Here is an 18369-nt window from a genome sequence, read left to right as displayed (position 1 = left end):
TATAAAACCTTAAATTAAGGTCCAATATTATGTTCTACTTTGGTATTTGGTAAAATGAGGAGGGTCTTGAGTGGGTAACTGCAAGTTCTCTCTCCAATCTGACCCCATAGATAAAGTCTCCTTAGCAAACAACCTCCTTATCGAGGGGATCAGGCACAGTTCTTGGTCATTCCTGTGTAGTGGGTTTCAGCCCCCTGCCAGCCTGTGGGCTTATTCAAACAAACCAATCTCATCATCCTGTGGGACCCAGGAGGTACCCCATCCTCTCAATATTAGGCAGCCCACTCTTCACACCCCTAATTATTCACTCAGTTCTTGAGTGCGCCCCAGTGTGGTCTTGCATGGTGTGGAGTGTCCTCTTCCCTCAGGCTTTGACTGGTAAACTGTTATTAATCTCAGCTGTCCAGTATCACGTGTCGCTCCCTAGTCCTGGAGATTCCTCCCTCATCAATTGGATGAAAAAGTAGCGATTAAAATATCAGCATCTAGCCATGGCTAGTGTAGCTGAGTGGATTGAACATGGCCTGAGAACCAAACGATCGTGGTTCTATTCCCAATCAGGGCACATGCCTGGGTTGCAGGCCAGTTCCCAGTGGGGGACACACAAGAGGCAACCATACATTGATATTTCTCTCCCTATCTCCTTCCCTTCCCCTCTAAAGATAAATAAATAAAATCTAAAAAAAATCAGCATCTTTTCAATTTTAAATATGCCTACTTTTTAACCAAGAAATTTCATTTCCTAGAAACTGTAGAAACAAAAATATACACTGTGACATTGTATTTAAAAGCAAAAAGTTGGCAACTGCCTGAATATTTATCTATAGGGAAATGGTTAAGTAAGTTATAGTTAAACTATAGAATACTATGCAGCAGTTGAAAAGGCTTACAGAGAATTCCAAGACTCGTTAATTCTAAGCAATATATATAATATAATATCACCCAATTTATGTATGATAACATATCTATATACATATTGTGTTGTCTCTTTCATAGAAGGTGAGAAGAGAGGGGACAGGTGGAGGCTTTTGTAGTCTTTTGTTGTATAATTTTGCACAGTTTGAGTCTTTTACAGTGAAAATGAATTCTAGTTTTACTTATGTAATGTGATATAAATTTTAAAATAAGAAAAGTGTATCTATATATATATCTATATCATCTATATATCTATATAAATTCAGACTAGCTGTGAAGGTTTGTAGTAATGTAATGAACCTGAGCACTGGGACAGCTAGTCTAGAATATTCTAGCACCCCCATCCACAGACATCTTCGAGGCCCTGATGCTATGTGAGTTAGCCTTTAAGTCCTTCTCAGCTTCTCTCCAGGAGGACTTCTAAGTAAAAAGTCCTCTTTCACATTTTCTGTATGAGTCATGCAAACAAAACTGGTACATAGCTAACATATTTTTACAAACCCTCTGTCATCTCTCTCCCTAATCCTATCTTTTATTTAATGTCATCATCTAATGAATCATGCTAAAAAAATTAATAAGCCCTGGCTGGTATAGCTAAATAGATTGAGCATAGGCCTGTGAATAAATGGTCGTGGGTTTGATTCCCAGTCAGGGCACATGCCTGGGTCACTTGCAGGCCAGGTCCCCAGTAGGGTGCATGCAAGAGACAACCACACATTGATATTTCTCTCCCTGTCTTTCTCCTTTCCTCCCCCTTTCTCTAAAAATAAATAAATAAAATCATTATAAAAATTAATAAACACACAAAGGAAATGAGGGTGCGGTCCTGTGAAGGAGAGATAATAAACACATAAGCCATTGCTTGTCTCAGTGTGCAAACCCAGAAGAGCCTTTAGAAACAGTTTATGTTTGCTAAGTGAAAACTGAATATAACTGTGGAGTGATTTGCTCTCTATGCTTTCTTGCACTTTAAAAAAAACTAGTTGAGTATTGAATTACAAGCTGGGTTGGGAGCAATTATCTTAAGGAAAATCACCTACACTTGGGCCATACTGCATTGACTGAAGCCAACCACTGTCCTGCTGTGGCTCAGTCTTGCTTAGTTTTCTCCATTAACCCTGAGAACAGACTACTGTTGCCAGCCTAATCAGGCCTCTCAGCTCCCTGGGGATGTGTCATTGACATCTCACCACACTAATGCCGTCATTGAGAAGAGCCTCCCCGAAGATCATCATGTATAGTGCTTCATTCACTCGTGCCTCCTCAAACACAGCCAGCACAGCCACTGGATCCACAGCCGAGATCAGGCTGCCAAACAGCAGGTTCTGAAGCAGGTTGATGTCACTGAGGCCAAAAGCCTTGATCTGGCAGATGAGGTAGAGGGAGAGGCCAATGCCAAAGGCATTGATCAGGGCACCCAGGCCTGCCCACCAGAGGATGGAGCCGATGTTCTCAAAGAAGGGCCGGGTGGGCAGGAAGTAACCGCCTTCCAGGACGATGGGTGGAAGGAGATACAAGAAGTAGATGCTTGAATCCATGACTGGAGGTGATTTGTGGTTGGTGCCAAAAATGATGGCACCCACCAGAGCCCCAACAATGATGAGAAGGCAGCTTTCTGGCACGAGGCCTGGCAGTCTGTGGTAAAGGTGGAAGCCTGAGTAGGGAAGAAAACCACATTTAGCTGTCTGCTAATAATACCCTTCTGGCCACTAAGATACCAGGAGAGGGGTACTCAAGAGTTTTTTTAAAGTGAAGCAGATGAAACCTTGGGCAAGCTGGCTGTCCTTTCTGAACATCAGCTCCCATGTGTAGCAAGAACCGGAAGTGTTATATGTGTCACTTATAACACTTTACCCAAGAACAAGTACTTAACGTGTCAGCACAGGCCACAGAATCAGTGTTCCCAGCCAGCCCTCTTCCTCCTTCCTGCTGTCCCCATTTTACAGTATCTGAGGCACTTGAGAGAAGAGGGTGGGACTGTTTGCTTTCATGCAAAACTCACATTTAAAGCTCATACAGAGTTTTTCATCATCGCCTAAACCTCAGCTTGTTCCAAACTTACCTTACCTCACTTCCATCTCCACCAAACAAATAAACAAAAATAAAGAGTCCTGTATTTTGTCTCCCTTAGTTAATCAATGACATTGCCATTCAGATAATCACTTAGAGAGAAATAAAGTCACATTCTCATGAACACTCTTTTAATCACCTTTGTCCCTTTATGCAATCAGCTCCCCATTTCATCAGTGATATCTCTCACTAGCTGCCCCTAAACTCCACCCCTCCTCTCCAATTCTACAGGTACCACTTTTACTTAGGACTCCCCATTTCTTCTAATTACTGCATTGTCTTCTTGATATCCTGTCTTACCCTCAGCCCCTGTAGTTCACACCACATCTTGCTGCCAGCTGACTTTCTTACACATATATCTGATGGTCTAATTTCCCACCTTTGACTGTGAAGGTACATAGTGCTTCCCATGAATTTTAAACTGAGAGTATTTCTTAAGCATCCCTGCTAATCACCCTGCAGGGATGGAAGGTACTGTGAGGTGGAGGACCAAACATGCTTTCTGCAATTCCAACTGTCGATGAAATTTTAGAAACATGATATTAACAAATAAGAAAACAAAAATAATACAATGAATAAGTATACAATAAAATGCATATTGAATATACCAGCAAATATGAAAAGCTGTCAGAATACATAAGGTCTCCATAGGGCTCTCTCCAAGTCAATATCCCTTACCTGTTCTATTTTTATGAATCCTACATTATAGCCAACCACACACTTTTTCACCCAGAAGACCACCTGTCTTATCTTCATATGTTATTATTGATGCCTGAACTGTTTTTTGTTACTGATGCCTGCTCAATCTTCGAAGTTAAGCTTTTCCTGATCTTTCCCAAAAAGATATAATATGTCTTCCTCTGAATAATTATAACATTTTATTTGTACCTGTGTAACAATAATGATCTCTCTCTACCATATTTTGTGCATGAATTCATCCCCCACTAAATCTTAAACTTCTCAAGCTCAAGCAGAATGATAGATATCTTTACATCTCCCAAAGCATAAGAGCCACTTTACTTGCTGAAAGAATTTATAAAAGTGTATAAATGAATGAATAAACAGGTTAAATATTCATCACAGAAGATTTACATGGGAAGTAGAAGTGGAACAGGTTGTTGGAGAATTATTATGACTTACGTGGTTAGATAACAAAATGGGAGACATTTTAGGTGGGGAGAACTCCAGAGAAAAATAAAGACAAGATAGTCCACATGGATATGTTTGATATTCACTGAGGAGATCCACCTGGTGGGAGTGAATTTTGAATTGGAAGAGTATTGGAAGGAGAGTTAGAACATGATTTTTAAGCCAAACAATAAGGGCCTTGGATTCAAATGCAAGAAGTGTAGGTTTTCTACCATAGACCATGGAGAGCCACTGAATGTCTCGTTAGGAATTTTCTAGGTTCAGCCATCCATAGAACATATGGGTTTCCCTACCACAGCTTTGAATTTCTCCATGCACTATAGAAGGCAGGTTAATACAATGGCATATTATTAGTATCAAGAGACATTACTGAAAACCACACACCTAGCCCACTGGCTTCAAGATTGGTTTAAACCTCCTTCTAGAGTCCTGCACTCTCTATTTTTAAATAAGAACTTTCTCTTTTTCTTCCTTCCTCCTCCTTCTTTTACATCTTCATCTTGTAGAGCTTATTTTAACCACATTGAACTTTATAAAATGTAAAAGAAGTGGAAGATAATATAGTGTAATTTTATCAGGCCCTGTGTCTCCCCATAGTATAGGTCCTGCTCCCCAGAATCTAGTTTCCTGAAATGAATCCAACATGTACTTGCCTTAAGGTAAGTTGCACCTTAGTTTAAGGTGCAACTTTAACACAGCAATAGAGATAAAGGCTTCATGCCTACTTACAAGTAGAACACAGTAAAGAACAATGATATCTGTGCTTCATATTTCACAAATATTCTTCCCTTTTATGATGGCCAATATAATCAATCCAGTTACTCTGAGACATTATAGTTCCAATGCCTGAAACTTAAATGGCCACAAACAGTCAAGTCCTGCCTACAAGTCAAAGACAACCTTCCTTTTCATTCTGCCTAATGATTCAGGAACAACTTTCTATAAAGGTACAAGGAATGGAACAAAAATAAAAGATAAACAAAAAAGCCTGATGTGACTCTGTACTATATTTGTTCCCAAATATTATTCTTTTACAACATGGATAGTGGGTGTTTTAAAATGATTGGAGAGAGTTGTGATGTTTTTCTGTCAGAGTGTCTACTAGGCAGTGCTAGATTTACCTGTCTTCCCCATTAAACTAAGTCCCTTGAGGCCAGGGACTATGGTCATTTCCACATATTGTATGGATGCTCAGTAAATGTGGCTTAATAGAATGACTGACTACAGGAATGAATAATAATAATTAGTATTAATCGCATTTTGATTCAAGTTTCATAATATAGTATCTAAAAAAAAACTATAAGCCTTTCTTGTCTTAAAGTTTTAATGTCTTCCCCCACCCCCAGGTGAATGAGCCACCATATGTAAAACTACAAGCCCAGTACCTGGCACCTATACACTCAATAAACATGACCTTCTTTTCATGTACAGTGTAAAAATAATCTTAATTCCTAAAGACTAGCAAAAATGAAATTGTGCTTGAGTACACATGATCCATCTGATAATCTACTTATTTTCTTTTTCTAAAGTATGGTGAGTTACATCAACATGAAAATCAAGAACGTTTAAACCACTACAACATGCTAAACTTCTAGACATAGTGAGTCTGGGCACATATGATACCTCTAAAGAATGATCTGTGCTTTATACTAATATAAAACAAAGATCAAATATATCTTTTCTGCATTGAGATGTTTATTGACATAGAACATAAGCCTCTTTTCAATTAGAAAATCCATATTTGCACCAAAGAAAAGTCTTAAAAATAATTTCACTGATGACAAAACTAAGACCTAGAAAGACAAAGTGACTAGCTAAGACAGTGGCAGATCCAGTTCCTGACCCCCAGACAGCTGTACCCATTACTGTGAAGAGGAAAAGGAGGTCAGGGCAGGGAGAATCTCTAGCATTGTTTACAAAGGAAAACAAAAGATCTACATAAGATCACCTTGAATGGTTTCAGTGTCCATGTGGTTGGCTGAAAAGTGTTAGCTCTGAACTAAGAGTATTAACCCTTTAGAAAGCCACTTATACTTGATCACTTCTTAGAAATAATATGAAGTCATTTGAATAATTTAATCATTTGATAAATCACACAAGAGTTCTTCAAGCTAACAATCTCCATTTAATCTTTATACCTTAATAGGTCAAAATGAATAGCAGTTCTGAAGGAGTCAGTATCCCAACACCCATGGGGAGTCAGATGAATAGGCAAAGCCCCTAGTACAAATGCCAAGCAATTAACTGCCAGATCTCATGGCTCAGCCCACACTTCACACCCATCCTAGAGGTAAAGTAGAAATGAGTACTATGGATTGTAGTAAAGCAATTTATTTACTCAACTATCATATTTTATAACTGAGGCAAATGATATGTTATGCATGGTAATTAGGACAATTATATAAAATTTTCATTTTCAAATAAGCTGGTTTTAAGGAGACAAGGGGGTGGACTTAGGAATTAGATGGTCACAGAATGTAAACCATCACATTGGTTTTTGGCACAAAGAACTTTGATTAGAATCTAATCCATTAACCTGACTTGACTTTATTTCACAAAGAAAAGCATAAGTGCCCCACTGGATTCAATTGGTTCAGTTGTAAATCAATATCTTACTGACACATATCATCTCCTGGGGTCCATATCCCATCACTGAGGGATATAGAGTCTCCTGCGATTGTCTTGTTTCTTGCTTTCTCTCAATTTGCAAGGAGCACATACCACTGTTAAATAATCAACAGTGGGAGCCATTGATGAAGCCCCTGGCTGTGTGGCCAAGAATAATGGAAGAATATTTCCAGAAGTATCACTGTGGTTTCTGAAATTCCCAGTGGCCATCAGTCTGAGGTCTACATGCTTTACCCTACAGGATTTTTTAAAGCATAGAATCTTGAGATTTTTGCATGTCAAATAATGTTACATAGTTGTCATCCTGAAATAATATAAAATTAAAAAAACACCCAGGACACAAAAGTATGCCTTTAAACTTCAAAACACAATTCTGAAGCATTAAATGGATTTACAAAAAGCTGTAAGACTTTTCCTTTGTCGAGGGAATATAATTTTTTATGTAACAGCAGTTAACAGTTACAATCCACTTAGCTCCACATCTATGAGGCATTTTTACATACAATATCTCAGATGAAAAACAACTTGCACAAGCTGGTGTTTGAAGACTTACCTATTTTTGCAAGGGATGCTAGAAGTATCCAGAGGGTGACCTCATAAGGAATTTGCACGTAGTCATAATCCAGTGTAAAAACACTTATCTTCTCATTTAGCTCTGTGCTGGCAGCAGCAAACCGAATATCAGAGGAATTTGTGGATTTGTTCAAATCCGAAGTTGCTTCAGAACTCTTGAGGATCACTAGCAACAGCAACCAATTCCAATGGCAAAAAGGCACAAACACCTGAAAACCCATGCTGTGAGCTTCTTCTGTCCTGTGTGCCACACCTCTGAAGTGAGTAGGTTTCTGGAGAGCAGCAACCTCCACTTGGTTAAAAGTAACACTCATACAGTCCGTAGGTCATCCCAATAAGAGTCTGAGTGTGTTATTGAGTTGTGAATGTAGATGTTTTCAAATATTCTTTAAAAGATTCATGTTCAGGCAACTCAGCTTCTGGCTCAAATGCAATCATTCGGTAGATTTGTTAAAGTCCAGGGAGCTATCTGTGGGGCCTTTACCTGATCGTGATTTGAAGAGAGAAAGATTATGAAGGAGAAAAAAATATCTCTTCATTCAAAACTGTCTCCTCACTTCACTGCACACTGGTTTGGCCTCGTGAGTGAAAATTACACCACTAAGGTGCTCATTTCAGGTATCATTGGAGTCCTTTTAGCCAGGAAGGGAATCCTCCTCTCTCTACCAGATCCCAGGAAAGTACTACCTGTCTTGCACCTGCTCTTTCTCTCCTCCCCCTGCTCTCTCACTTTTTCTGAATGCCAAGGCTGCAGGTAACTCTTGAACTACACTTAATTATTTGCTCTGATTTGACTTTCCCAGAGTGTTCTCTGAGGGGGTTACACTGCTGACACCTAGTGGGCAGCCACAATAGGACAATTTGGCATGTTTAATGACAAAACACTGTATCTCACCTAAAACCATGGCACTTTTGAGAGTAAAGAAAAGCAAACAATATATGGCAGACCACACATGTATACCAGAAATTTCCTGGTACACTGTGTTACATAGTCTTTATTAATGAAGAAGGTGGAGGGAGAGGAGAAGGAGGAGATATAAGACATTATGGGACTCCTTGAGCAATAATTCAAAGACAGAATGAAATTCCAGTTCTTTGTAAACTTTACAAAGTATTTAAAAAATAAGCAGAACAAGCTCCATAAATATGTGTAAAAACCCAGTTTTGAAAAGCTCCATGGCACATTCAAAATTTTCTGTTTAAAGGATTTTGTTATTAAGGTCTATTTGTTCCAAAGAAGCAGTACAAAAAAGCTTATGAAAGTATATTGAGATGGATTCTATGATTCTACTCCTAGGTATACATATAGTCAGGTGACCTTGGCCAATTACTTACTTTTCAAAGTGCTCTTACATGAAAAGGGGGAAGATAATAGCTACCTCATCGAATGACTAAGAACATCAATAAAACAAGTACACTAGTTGGCACTTACTAAATATTAGTTATTATTATTTTATGTTGGGAACTGCCCTGCCTGGTTTCAGAAGCTGTAACCAGCCCTTTCCCCACCCTCCACCCCCCCTCCAATGGCTAAGGCTGAGTAAGTGACCTTCAGACAATAAGCCACTAAGGAAACAAAGCTTATCTCCCTAGCAGGGGCACTGCCTCTGCCCACTTTACTTCACCCTGCCTGTCCCCCAGTGCTTGATCAGTCAGCCAATGACAGGTAAGATTCCTCAAGGGTGGGACAACCTAAGACAGGCACAATCATGGGGGGCTCAGGGAAGGACTTGGGGGCTACAGAAAAGGGGTGATGGACCCTCGCTCTTTGGCTTTGACATAGCTTGAGTCCTCATTCTGTCTTCAAGAAGTTTCCTAATCTCTGGGCTGCCTTATTTCTCCTGCCTGACTTAAGCCTGAAACAATGTCGGTGGTGGGTGTTGCCCTGTGCAGGAAAAGGCAGGTTCCCTAGGACAATCAGGCCTGAGAAAAAATATGTAAAATCCTGTGAAACCTGCTTTGTTTAGAATGCTCTCAATTAAATTATAAGGGTTCAAAAAGGAAGTGAGTTTGTTCCCCAAAGTTTTATGGCCATTAGCTATCTGACCCTGACTCAAGATAGGCCATCATAGTTCTTTGTATGTTATCTATTGTTTGATCCTTACTGCCTGATAATGATTAATGAGCTTTACTTATACACCCTATATTTCTATGCAAACTGAATCCAATAAAAGCCTCTTGAGATGGTGGCTCAAGCTCTTTGAGGCTTGCTCTCCCCTTGAAAGAGAAGTTGCACCATCCCTTTTCCTCCACAGGGCTCAATAGCCTGTATGAATTTATTTTGTCTCATCCATAATGCTACTGACACTGTGGGCCAGTGTCCACATCAACTTTAATCATATTTCTTATTGTATATGAGAAATAAAGACTCTATTGAAATGACAAATAGTGTTCAATAGAAAATGAGAATTATTATTCACTCTCACTCTCTCAGCATCGCTTTATGTCAAACTGCAGGATGATTTATAAATTTTTCTCAGTCAATATCAGTGAGTGTAAATAGTTCCCCTTCAACAAATTTGATAAAGATTATTAGAGAGTGAAGCAAAAAGAATTAGGGAGGGCTAGCATCTATCTACAATATCTTACCAAGATAATAAAATTAAAGCTCATATATGGATTAGGCAGAGCCTCCTTTCATATGCACCAAAACCACAACCAATAAAAGAAAAATTCAATGAGTTGGACCTTATTAAATTTAAAAACTTTTTGATCCAAACTATATCATTAAGGAAGTAAAAAAAAAGAAATAAAAACCCTCAGAACGAAAAAAATATTTGTAAATCACATATCTGATAAGGGATTTATATATTGCATATATAAAGAACTCTTACTACTCAATAGTCAAAAGATAAATAGCACAATTAAAAATGGGCAAAAACATCTAAAAAAGACATTTCTCAAAAAAATACACCAAAAAACCATCATTAGTCATTAGAAAGATGCAAATCAAAACCGCAGTGAGATATCACATTACACTCACAAGAATGCTAAAACAGCAAACAAAACAAATAAACAAAAATACAGGTAATAAGAAATATTATAAAAAATGGCAGAATATAATCCAAAGCTTCCAGCCAAGATGGAGGTGTAGGTAGATATGCTTCAAATCCTCACAAAACCAAAAGAAGGATAGCAACCAATTTAAAAACAAAAAGCAACCATAACTGCCAGAAAATCAAACTAAGTGGAAGTCTGACAACCAAAAAGTTAAGGAAACATTCATTCAAATTGGTAGGGGGGGAAGAGAAGGGAAGATGAGGAAGCCAGTATGTGCAACAAGACAATGGTTGGCAGATTAGGATGCCACATATTCTTGTGCAGATAAGCTGGGAAGAACAACTGGGGTGTGAGACAGACTGTGCAACCCAGTGTTCTAGCAAGGGAAACTAAAACCTCAAAACCTCTGGCTATAAAAATCGGTGGGGATTGCAGCAGCGAGAGAATCCCCCAGTCTCACAGGAGAGTCTATTGAAGAGGTCAATAGAGCATACACAAACCCACCCACCTTGGAATCAGCACCTGAAAAGGCACAGCCTGCTTTGTGGGAAGCAGGGGCAAGTGACTGAAAAGTGAGGCAAGAGCCTAGCAAAGCAGCATTGTTCCCTCTCTGAACCCTCCCCCACATACAGTGTCACAACTGAACAAAGTGGGTTGCTCCCCCCCAAGAGTCTGCTCCTTACAGTGTAACAGGTCCGCTGAGACAAAACAATATGGCTCAAGTGAAAGAACAGATCAAAACTCCAGAAAAAGAACTAAGTTGTGAGGAGATAACCAACATCTCAGATGCAGAGTTGAAAACACTGATAATCAGGGTGCTCATAGAAATGATTGAGTATGGTCCAAAAACAGATGAAGAAGTGATGGTTATGCAGGTGAAATAGAGAGTACTATACAGGAAACCAACAGCAATGGGAAGGAAACAAGGGTCAAATTAATGTTTTGGAGCCAAAGGAAGAAATAAACATTTAACTAGAACAGAATGAAGAAACAAGAATTCAAAAAATGAGGAGAGGCTCAGGAACCACTGGAGCAACTTTAAATGTTCCACTATCCAAATCATAGGGGTGCCAGAAGGAGAAGAGGAAGACCAAGAAATTTAATACTTATTTGAAAAATAATGAAGGAAAACTTCTCCAATCTGGTGAAGGAACTAGACATGAAAGTCCAGCAAGCTCAGAGAGACCCACAGAACTCAGATCCAAGGAGAAACACACTAAGACACTTCATAATTAAATTACCCAAGATTAAATCTAAGGAGACAATCTTAATAGCAGCAAAAGAAAAGGAGACAGTTACCTACAAAGAAGTTCCCATAAGACTATCAACTGATTTCTCAAAAGAAAACTTACAGGCGAGAAGGGGTTGGAAAGAAGTTTTTAAAGTCATGAAAAGAAAGGACTTACAACTTAGATTACTCTATCCAGCCAAACTGTCATTTAAAATGAAAAGGCAGATAAGGTGCTTCTCAGATAAGGTCATATTAAAGGAGTTCATCATCACAGGCCCTTATTATATAAAATGTTAAAGGGACTTACCTAAGAAAAAGAAAAAATATCAAAACTATGAACAGTAAAATGACAACAAATTCACAACTCCCAACAACTGAATGTAAAAAAAAAAAGCTAAGCAAATAACTAGAACAGAAACAAAATCATAGAAGTGGTCATCATATGGAGAATTATCACTCGGGAAGGTTGGGAGGCAAATGGGGGGGAAAAGGTACAGGGAATAAGAAGCATAATTGATAGGCACAAAATAGACAGGGGGAGGTTAAGAATAGTTTAGGAAATGGAGAAGTCAAAGAACTTCTATGAATGACCCATGGACATGAACTAAGGGGAGTCTGTTGGGGGGGTGCAGAGTAAGGAGGATAAAGGGGAGAAAAAATGGGACAATGGTAATAGCATAACCAATCAAGTATACTTAAAAATAATGGCAAGAATACAGTGGGATTCTAAAATGTTAGTGGAAATCTAAAATGGAACAGTTTGTCTGTTTCTCCAAATGTTAAACAAAGAATTACAAACAAACCAGCAATTCCACTCCTAGATATATACAGACCCAACAGAAATGAAAACATATTCACTTGGAAACTTGTACATATTTTTAGCAGAATCATTTCTAACAGCCAAAAAAGTGAAAACAATCCAAATGTCCATCACTTTTTCATTGAAGAAGTAGAATGTGAAATATCTATACATGAAAGGAAGTGCTGACATGTGCCACAACGTGGATGAATTTGAAAAAAATGCGGTGTTATGCTCAGTCAAAGAAGTCACAAAAGACCACATATTATAAGACTCTATATTACATTTTCAGAATGGCAAATCTGTAGCGACAGAAGGTAGATGAGTTGTCTAGATCTGGAGGATGAGGAAAGTGAGGAAAGGAGGTAGAGAGTGACTATGACTATGAGGTTTTCTTTGGGTTAATGAAATATTCTACATTCATGGTTATGATTGCATGATTCTGTGAGCATACTAAAACCACTGAATCTTGCACTTTAAATAGGTGAATTGTATGGTATTTAAATGGTTGAATCATATGGCATCATATGTTAATAAAGCTGTTTAAAAACCAAGACACGAGCCCTGGCTGGTGTGGCTCAGCGAATTGAGTGCCAGCCTTTGAACAAAAAGGTTTCCAGGCAGGGCACATGCCTGGGCTGTGGGTCAGGTCCCCAGTAGGGGCGTTCAAGAAGCAACCCACATTGATGTTTCTCTCCCACTCTTTCTCTCTTCCTACCCCTCTGTCTAAAAATAAACTAATTAATTTTTAAAAAATTAAGAAGTGAGTCAAGATAGGGAACAAATTGATTATGACTCAACCATATGTTCACAAGAAAATATAATTGGTTGTTTGGTTACATAGGATATCTTCTAGAAAGTCAAGTTAAATCACCATGCTTTAGAAGGTTGATGAGAAGAAAGAGAAAGGGTTCTTCCCATCTCTTATCTCTTATTGTTCTATCCACATTTGCCTCACAGGATACTGACTCCCTTATACTTCCAGATATATTAACCAGATACCTCCCAAGAAGCCAGATCTCACATCTTGCACTGCAGAGCTTCATATTGGCCTGAAAGTAGAAAAAAGAGCCACAGCCTTCTGAGGTCAAGAAGCCTGCAAGAGCCACTGATAATGCTAGAGTAGAAGACAGTAGAGAAACTACAATTTACCATGAAATGATTGTTTAAAAGCTAGAGCTAGAGAGGTAGGGGAAAATGATGGATTAATTTGGAAGGCCCCTAGTACACGGTAGCCCACAGGGCCAGAATTGGAGAATGAGTTATAGGCTTTGCATGAAAAATCACCTCAGTGCACATAGAGAAGTCCTGAGCATTCTAGCTTCCTAGGACCATTGTGCGTCTCCTGGGGGAGAAGCCATGTTCCAACAATAGATATTTGTAAATTGGCTCTTGGATATCTGCCTAAGACCAATCTGTTGTGGGAGAAGCAAGGTTATAGCAGCAAGACCATGTGGTCAAAGCCCACTCAGATGAAGCCTATGAATCCTGGGGCCAAGAGAGGTGGTGGCACACAAAGAAATTCTAGGGAAAAAAACAAAACGAAACCCTGCCCCTCTCTTTGATCAATTTGTCAGCACAATTCAAGTGGTCTGCAGGTTCTAACCACTTATTACATCTCCAGCTCCACTTATTCAAACCGCTTACATTTCCTGGGAGAAGCCTTACTCTCTCTTTTCAAACCTGAATAATTGTAAATGCAGCTCCTTTTGATTGGAATAGCTCAATTCTATCTATCACTGCCCTTGATCTGAGTAATGCATCCTGGTTCTTTGGGACTCCGGAAAGAAACATTTCATTTTCTTCCATTTGGAAGAGGATTTCTCCTTGGACTTAATGTAAACTATCTCCCCACACCAGATATCAAAGCAGGGACTGTCATGACTATTTTTGAATTTGCCGTGACCAGCACAATGCCTGGCACGAAGTGATTGCCCTGGATTTATAGATGTTGAAATGAAAAGTTTTACCACCAGCCTGTTTTTCTACAGTCTGATTTCAGTCTGATTTAATATCAAATAAGGATATTAAATTCCTTCAAAGTCTCACAGGAAACCCATTTTTTCCTAAAGGTCAAAAATAAGGAAGACAAGCTAATAAGTCCTGTTGGAAAAGCTGTATCTTGAGAAAGCTTTTTGGTGAGACAATACCATAAGTAGGTTAAGAACACAGGTTCTAGAGGCAGCAGGCCTGGCTTCAAATCCAGCTCTATTTACTGCCTGTGTGACCTTGGGAAAGGTACTTAGCTATCTATGTTTTGATTTCTTTACCTATAATGTAAGGAAAATAAACATAAAAGTGTTTTGAATATTAAATGACTTTATATGTATAAAGCACTTAGAACAGTTTCTGGCACATAAGCACTAAGTAAGAATTTGTTTAAGAAATGGGGGAGAAGATAGAGTTATGAGGAGTAGGGCCTTTCTTCAATAAACATGAAGACTTTTGTGTCATATGTTTTGGGCATAACAGGAGGGAAAAGGTGTTTCAGGAAGAGAATATGATGTTTCAAGAATGTATTTTGGGTTGTGCAGGTTTCCCCAACTAGAACCAAGAAGATGCAGACATTTAGAGCAATTGATAAGACAGAGCTGATCTGAGGAGTTAGATCCTCATAGTTTAATTGAAACAAATTCTTCCTGGTGTTCTCACATTGTAATAAGATCCAAATTATAATTATTGGTTACATTAATTCCTTGAGAAAGATTGATTGATGAGGCATCATGACACCAAAAGGTGCTGGACACTTACCTGTCTATAGTTGGACATAGAAAAAAAGATTTACAATGTTAAAAAAAAGACCAATTTTTGCTTGCATAGCAGATAATTAAAGGAGTTATTCTGGATTTTAGGTCAGTAGTAAACTACTGAATAACATGAAGCTTTTGGTCTAATTATCCAGAAAATTATATTGACTGTAGAAGCCTGGTTTGTTCTGACCCTTTTTGATGCCAGATCCTCAAAATCCTGTGATCCTTGTTATCTGCTCTCGGAAACCCGTGTACTCATAGAATCCAGTGATGGGAAGAAAGGACTGACGTTCTCTCTGAGTGCATGCCTTATAATTCCAGCGACCATACCCAGTCCACCCTCATGAGACTAATTGAAGGGGGTACGCCCAGCAGGGAGATCTCCCATCATCCAGGGCTTTAGCTGTGCACAGTTGGAAGCAGAGTTTGGGGGTTTGGTTTTCTTCCCTTTTCACCTTCAGTTTCCCAAAGGCAATTTTTGTCTCAGAAAAGCTCCAGAAGAAACAAAAGCAAAGCTGGCTCTTCTGTGCTTGCACATGATGAATTAAAAAGTCAACTCTCTCAGAACAGTTTTAAACAAAATTATCAGCACATGTTTTCTTCCTTCTCACAGTGTGTGGCAATAATTGACTTTATCAGAAAGTATTTGCATAGCACTTCTGGGAATCAAGTATCCATTGCTTGCCCCAAACTCCTGTTACTTTGTAGAGACTCAAATTCCTATTCTTTTTTTAGAAAGAAGAAAACAGTGAGAGAGAATTGGTCAGTGCTGTCCAGAAACATGGTTTGCTTTCCAAGCCCATAGCTAGCAATTAAGCTGGATGGCCTTGGATTGAGTTCCGGCACATCATGCCCTTAAATTGAGAGCATGCATCCCAAGCTGGAGTGAAATCAAGAGCTTTGACCCTGTTTTTCAGGACAGAAAAGCTGAGTTCCATTCTTGCTCCCAAAGTCTTCTGCTTCTGAGAGAGAAACAGGAGGTTACTGGAGGGTATAATTAAGTCTGGGAGATTGCCTAATACAGGAAGGAGAAGATAGGTACCACTATGGTATGATTGACATGGATGTGAGCTTTGGAATGGGACAAATCTCCAAACCAGATCATGGTTAATGTTATGATCTTACAAGTCTAATGTGATAACTTCCATAGGGAAATAAGAGTTTTGTATAGGGGATAAACTTCAAGTTGTGTGATCTTGGACATATCTTAAACCAAGTCTCAGCTGCCTTATCTAACAAGATAATGAATATTATGATGATAAGGATGATGTCTATATAAAAATTGTTAGAAGATTAAGTGGCACAATATATAATAGAAAGGAAAATGCTTAATACATAGTAGATACTAGAGGAGTGCTAGATTCATTTTATTTCAAAAATATTATAAACTTCGTATAGGTAGAATCCCTTTGTAATGACACTAATGCCTAGGAAAATTCTTGTCCACAATGCATCCTGCATTAATGAATTGGGTGGCTGAAGTAAGATAATTAGCTGATTAAAGTGAAATATTTAATCTTATCCTACTTACACACATTATTACCAGTCACCACACTCTGAAGATGAGTCACAAGGCTAGCCAAGCCCAGACTTATGTGATTGGGCTAGCAACATAATTTCCATATTCTTTCCTCTCCCTCCCAGAGACTGACATCCCTGTCCCCCTTTCACTACCATCACTTGTTCTAGGAATGTTTACTGGGCCTGTTATACATTTTCTTTCTCTGAAATTCTTCTTTTCTTTCTTTCACCAACAAATTCCTATTTCCTTAGGGTGATTTTTATATTGCATTTGGAGGAACACTGGGTAGAGAACATGTGCTATAACAGGGAAGGCTGCTTCTTTTGGTGCAGGAGAATTGCTGGCAGCTACTTAAGCAGTTTGGTTAAATGTAAGTGACAGGTATAGGATAGTGAAGTGTGGAAAAATGTTGTGGGCCAGAGGATATTTTTAACTTTTCTTTCTAATTGGACTTCAAGAACATGAATGGTGTGAAGGAAGCACAACTGTGATCCCTTTTCAATAGTTCATTGTCAAGGAAACCACTTTCATGGCAGTAAACCAACTTCCATTTTCTGTGATTCAATCTAGATTCAAATTTTTACCCCCTTCAAGATTTCCTCCTGTTTCATATCATCTCCAACACCGAATACCTTAGTTTGAACACTGTGTTAGTCAACTTGGGCTGCCATAATGCCACAGATCAGGTCCCTTAAACAACAGAAATACATTTTCCCACAGATTTGGAGGCTGGGAATACCCAGATTATGGTGACAGATCATTAAATTTATGGTGAGAGCTCTCTTTCTGGCTTCTAAGTGGCTGCCTTTGCTGTGACCTCACACAGTCTTTCTTCTGTGCACACACATAGGAAAGAGAGTGATATCTCTAGTGTTTCCTCCTAGAAGGGTACTAATTCTGTCGAATCAGGGTCCCACCCATATGACTTCACTTAAAGAAATCTCTTCCCACAAAAAAAAAAACACAGAATAACTGAATATAATTTTCTTTAACTCTGAAAATCATGACAATTTCAGATGGCAAATCTCTGACTGCTCTGAGATGTTAAAAAGAACAGAAAAGGTGTCTATCTTTTATTAGTCAGCAAGCCCTACTTTATCATATAGCAAAGCCATCTCAAGCATGTGGTCTCTAAGATCACAATGGCAGGGGAAGAGAATGGAAATGTTATACTTGCACTTAATTGCCTCACTCTAGATATCATGTATCACTTCCATTCACCTTTTAGAAAAAAAAAACTGTCACATGTCCCAACCAACTACAAAGGGGTCTAGGAAAAAAAGTTGTCTTGTGTGTTCAGAAAGATAAAATAACCATTGGTGAACCATAGCATTTTCTCTACCACACATCTGCAGTAAGCTCTAATTAGATTCCAGGTACAATTGCATGAGCAGTCACCCATTCTTAGTTGAATCGTTGATTTTTAAAAAGATTTTGTTTGTTTATTTTTAGAGACAGGGGCAAGAATGAAGAAAGAGAGGGACAGAAACATCAATGTGTGGTTTCTTCTCACATGGCCCCTACCAGGGACCTGGCCTGCAACCCAGGCATGTGCCCTGACTGGGAATCAAACCAATGACCCTTTGGTTCTCAGCCCACACTCAATCCACTGAGCTACACCAGCCAGGGTTGAATGGTTGATTTTCAAATATCTTTCTTTGGGATCAGATCTGGAGATACAAAGGAAACCACAGAGAATGTGATGAGGCAATTGTGGGAGAATAATAAAGAC

General features: G+C 38.9%; 1 protein-coding gene across 1 annotated transcript in view; it reads right to left on the bottom strand.

The window, feature by feature from the left end:
* The window catches only part of SLC9A4 (solute carrier family 9 member A4), a 78094-nt gene extending 70049 nt beyond the window's left edge, over positions 1 to 8045 (bottom strand). The window contains exons 1-2 of the mRNA XM_037143393.2: positions 7316 to 8045; positions 2106 to 2569 (exon numbers count right to left, since the gene is read on the bottom strand). Coding sequence (XP_036999288.2) covers positions 2106 to 2569; positions 7316 to 7649 — 798 coding nt within the window. The 5' untranslated portion in view covers positions 7650 to 8045. The remainder of the gene's footprint in view (positions 1 to 2105; positions 2570 to 7315) is intronic.
* Between the last annotated feature and the right edge of the window lie 10324 nt (positions 8046 to 18369).

The sequence above is a fragment of the Artibeus jamaicensis genome, unplaced genomic scaffold, assembly GCF_021234435.1.
Source record: "Artibeus jamaicensis isolate MK-2021 breed Jamaican fruit bat unplaced genomic scaffold, CSHL_Jam_final contig_384, whole genome shotgun sequence".
In the NCBI taxonomy this organism is placed as follows: Eukaryota; Metazoa; Chordata; class Mammalia; order Chiroptera; family Phyllostomidae; genus Artibeus; species Artibeus jamaicensis.
This window is presented reverse-complemented; position numbering and strand designations above follow the sequence as displayed.